This window comes from Drosophila montana, unplaced genomic scaffold (assembly GCF_035044405.1).
Source record: "Drosophila montana isolate Dmon_TW-CO22-7 unplaced genomic scaffold, ASM3504440v1 contig_3828_1, whole genome shotgun sequence".
Classification (NCBI taxonomy): Eukaryota; Metazoa; Arthropoda; class Insecta; order Diptera; family Drosophilidae; genus Drosophila; species Drosophila montana.
Window position 1 is genome coordinate 70,110 of NW_026998698.1, and position 4,057 is coordinate 74,166.

Sequence of the window (4,057 nt, forward strand, 5' to 3'; positions counted from 1 at the left end):
AGCCGACGCCCTGGGCCAACACGGGGCTGCTAGGAGCATCGGATGGGGCGAAGCTGAAGAAAAGATTCTGGGCATGTGTTGGCAGCCAGCCACGGACGATTTCAAATTCAACATGAAGTACCACAAAGTACCCCGATGTGTGCTAAATTTGGAGCGAGTACCTACGAAGAGGGAATTCTTGAGCTTGATCATGTCAACATTTGATCCTTTGGGATTTCTTAGCTGTCTCATGATAACTGGAAAGTTACTTATGCGTGAGATCTGGCGACGAAATGTGCAATGGGATGAACCCTTACCAGATGAGATCGCCCGCCGCCTTTAGTAAATGGCTTCAGGATATGAACAATGTGGAAGGATTTCGAAGCTCGCGCCATTACTTTGGCCCAATACCCGTGCGGGCAATACAACTGCACGTTTTTGTCGACGCTAGCCAGTCAGCATTCGCAGCTGTGGCTTACTTAAGGGTAACCTACGACAACAACGACGTGCGAGTATGCTTCGTATGTGCCAAGACGAAATGTGCCCCAATGAAAACGATGTCAATTCCACGACTGGAATTGCAAGCTGCTGTGTTAGGAACGAGGCTGATGGACACTGTCAAAAAGGAGCACAGTATAGCGATCAGCGATGCCATACTATGGACTGACTCAAAGACAGTGCTGCGTTGGATAGGCAGCACCCACCGTCGATATAAGCAGTTCGTCGGAAATCGAGTGGGAGAAATTTTGGAGTCAACAAAGGTTTCCCAATGGAGATGGGTACCTACTGCTGAAAATGCAGCAGACGACGCAACGAGGCCGCACTGCCACGTAGACCTCAGCCAACGGTCACGATGGTTAGACGGGCCAACATTTTTGCGGCAGCCGGAAAGCAGCTGGCCGCAGCCCGAACCGGGCACCGAACACAAATCCTGCGATGATGAAGAAGAGATGCCGAGTGAATTTGCCTTAGTTGCAGCAAATAACTTTTTCATTTCATTTCAGAGATTCTCTAGCTACAGTCGGCTGGTGAGGACGACGGCTTGGGTTCTAAGGTTCACGCGCTGGTGCCGTGGACATAGGACTGAGCTTGAGAGATTCGGCCTCACCGCTACGGAATGTGAGGACGCTGAGAACTTGCTGATACGGCGAGCGCAATGCGAAGCATTCCCTGACGAGGTTCGAGCCTCGTACAATGAAGAATCAGTCGGTCATCGAAGCGAAATAAGAGGGCTGGCGCCCTACTTGGATGACAATGGAGTCTTGCGTGCGTATGGCAGGATCGATGCCGCACTGTGTATACCGCATAGTGCGAGAAGGCCAATAATCTTGTCACACCGGCACGCACTGACGGAACTGATTGTGTATCACTACCATGTGAAAATGAAGCATCAAAACGTGGATGCAACGATGGGCGACATCAGGACCAGATTTTGGATAACAAAGCTGCGTCGAGTGTTGCGTACAGTAATATCTGGATGTAGTGTGTGCAAGCTACATAGAGCGCAGCCAGCGCCACCTATAATGGGTCCTTTGCCAGAGGACAGACTGGAGGCCAATGGATGGCCATTTAAGTTTACGGGTCTGGACTACTTTGGACCACTTCTAGTGACCATCGGACGTCGAAAGGAAAAGAGATGGGTTGCCTTGTTTACGTGTCTGACAACAAGGGCCATACATTTGGAGTTGGCACATGACCTGTCAACTGATTCCTGCATAATCGTGATCAGGAACTTTCTTTGCCGTCGCGGGCCTGTACTGAGGTTGCGCAGTGACAACGGAAAGAATTTTGTTGGGGCCAATAGAGAAGCCAAAAGGCTCATAGATGTATTCGAGCCGGAGAAGATTCAGGGTGAGCTATCTTCTAGAGGCATTGAATGGATTTTTAACTGCCCAGCGAACCCAGCTGAAGGAGGAGCCTGGGAAAGGATGGTGCAGTGTGTCAAGAGAGTGCTTCGCCACACAGTAAAGGAGGTGGCACCGAAGCAACACGTGTTGGAGAGTTTCCTGATTGAGGCCGAGAATGTTGTGAATTCGCGCCCGCTTACTCACTTGCCAGTATCTGTGGATCAGGAAGCCCCCCTAACACCGAACGATCTACTCAAGGGAGTAGCCAATCTGCCTGACACACCCACTATTCATGAGCAGCCGGACGAGAGATGCGCCACAAGGAAGCAGTGGCGCATAGCGCGGCTATTACGAGATCGTTTTTGGAAGCGGTGGGTCTTGGAGTACCTGCCTACACTTGTGCGACGCGTGAAATGGTGTGCGCGCGTTGAGCCGATACGCCATGGTGATGTGGTGTTTATATGCGACCCAGCCGTGCCACGCAGGGAGTGGCGAAGGGGCATAGTGGAGGAGCTCTACCCTGGACCAGATGGAGTACCTCGACGCGCCAGCGTACGCGTGGCGGACGGCAATCGAGTGCGACTGATGACTCGTCCCGTGGCTAAACTAGCCATATTGGATGTGAGTGAAGCAGGGCCTTCACGGGGGCGGGGATGTTGCGGGACGAATTAAGTTATCGATTGTTTAGTATTAAGTATATTCTGAAAGTATGTATTTTTGCCCTGTGAATGTACGGGCACATTGTATTTGGCTTGTTGCCGCCATCACTTAAATGTTAAGCTCATTATTGTCGTGAGTTAGAAGGCCGTAGGAGGGAAGACTGCGGTAAGATTCTGAGGGAATATATATTTAAGTTCTAACCTATATAATCCGTTCAGAATAAAACACTTGCACTAGCACGTTTTGCATTACGCTGTCTCTATTAACATCGGAGTAACATGGCCAGGGGCCAGGCGTAAACCTTGCAGTGTTCAAATTGCAACTCCGCCTTCGTTTGGCACGCGACAGGTATGAAGTAGGAGACTTTGTGTTGTTGAAGAATGAAGAAAGGCATCAAACAAAGTTAAGTCCAAAGTATAGAGGACCTTTGCAAATTATTCAAGTACTAGACGGAGATAGATATATCCTCACGTCGTTGACAAATAATAGGTAGTTCAAGTACGCTCATGAAGATATAAGGAAATTGCCAGAGGGATCTGTTCCAGATAATTTAGAAAGTTGTGATGAGGATTTGAATGATATTGAAAGGGAAGCTGTTGCAAGAGACAGTAATGAAATGATAGAAAAAGAAACTGTTGAAAGAGACAGTAATGAAGTGATTGATAAGGAAGCTGTTGAAAGAGACAGTATTGGAATGATGGAAAGTCAAACTGTTGAAAGAGACAGTATGGATGCCTGAAAGGCTGATAATAAAACTTGAATAAATTTGTCATATCTGTAATGCGAGCACAAGTGCAAAACAAATGTTTTGATCATATAATAATGTAACGCGAAACCAAGTGGGTTTATGATAATGAAGAGAATTATTAAGAAAGTTTAATTAAGTAAAAGATGAATTTTATATTAGTTTAAGAACTAAGAATGGATGTTTAAATTCTGCATAAAGCTATGAAGTTTAAAATAAAAAATTAAATTAAATAAAATAAATAAGTTGTAATTGAGAAATTTATAAGAAAAAGGAAATGTTAATGTTACATTTTATTTGATGATTTATAAATAAAATGATTTAGGAAGCTGAGCATTTTTCTAGAATTACACGAGGTCGTGTTATGGTCAGGTTGGCCGTGTGGAAGCATAAGTAGTTTGAATATGTTGGCGCCGTGGCGGCGTGTGCTAGAAATGTATGTGAGAATTGTATTGAGTTTGTGTTAGTGCGTATTTGGGTATTTCACTAGAATCGCAAGTACATTGCGATATTGCGTCAGTCTGTTTGTGTGTCTGTTTTGTTGTCTGTTTTACTATGTAGTTTGGAAAAGTCCCGTTTTGGTAGGCGACAGCGTCTGTAGCTGTCGCCGAGTGTGGTTCGGTAGGAAGGCACGAGAAAAAGGGAAGACACAGAGTTAGTTGTGTTTAGGATCCCGGTGCGACCGAAACTCGCTGCGCCTAAAACGATGGCAACTAATAACGGAAATAATGACGCTGCAACATATAGATGTGTTGTTATTCATCGCTCTGGCTTTGGCTGGCAAAGAAATAGATTTTTAGTTTTCTAGCGTTGATCATGCACCTAT

The 4,057-nt window shown here is 46.1% G+C and overlaps 1 protein-coding gene across 2 annotated transcripts; it reads left to right on the forward strand.

Annotated features, from left to right (window-relative positions):
- Positions 1–333: 333 nt before the first annotated feature.
- Positions 334–2,828, forward strand: LOC135437482 (uncharacterized). 2 transcript variants are annotated; one of them, XM_064695420.1, is made up of 2 exons: positions 334–1,440; positions 1,473–1,530. In XM_064695420.1, the coding sequence occupies exons 1-2, from the start codon at positions 339–341 to the stop codon at positions 1,478–1,480; spliced, it is 1,110 nt and encodes a 369-aa protein (XP_064551490.1). In that variant the 5' UTR covers positions 334–338; the 3' UTR covers positions 1,481–1,530. The 2 variants fall into 2 exon arrangements, with proteins under 2 accessions (XP_064551490.1, XP_064551492.1); XM_064695422.1 differs by having other exon boundaries at positions 1,312–1,440; positions 1,473–2,828.
- The last annotated feature ends 1,229 nt before the right edge of the window (positions 2,829–4,057 follow it).

Excerpts from the sequence above, each read along its gene's own strand:
- LOC135437482 (XM_064695420.1), top strand. The coding sequence starts at position 339 with ATGAACAATGTGGAAGGATTTCGAAGCTCGCGCCATTACTTTGGCCCA.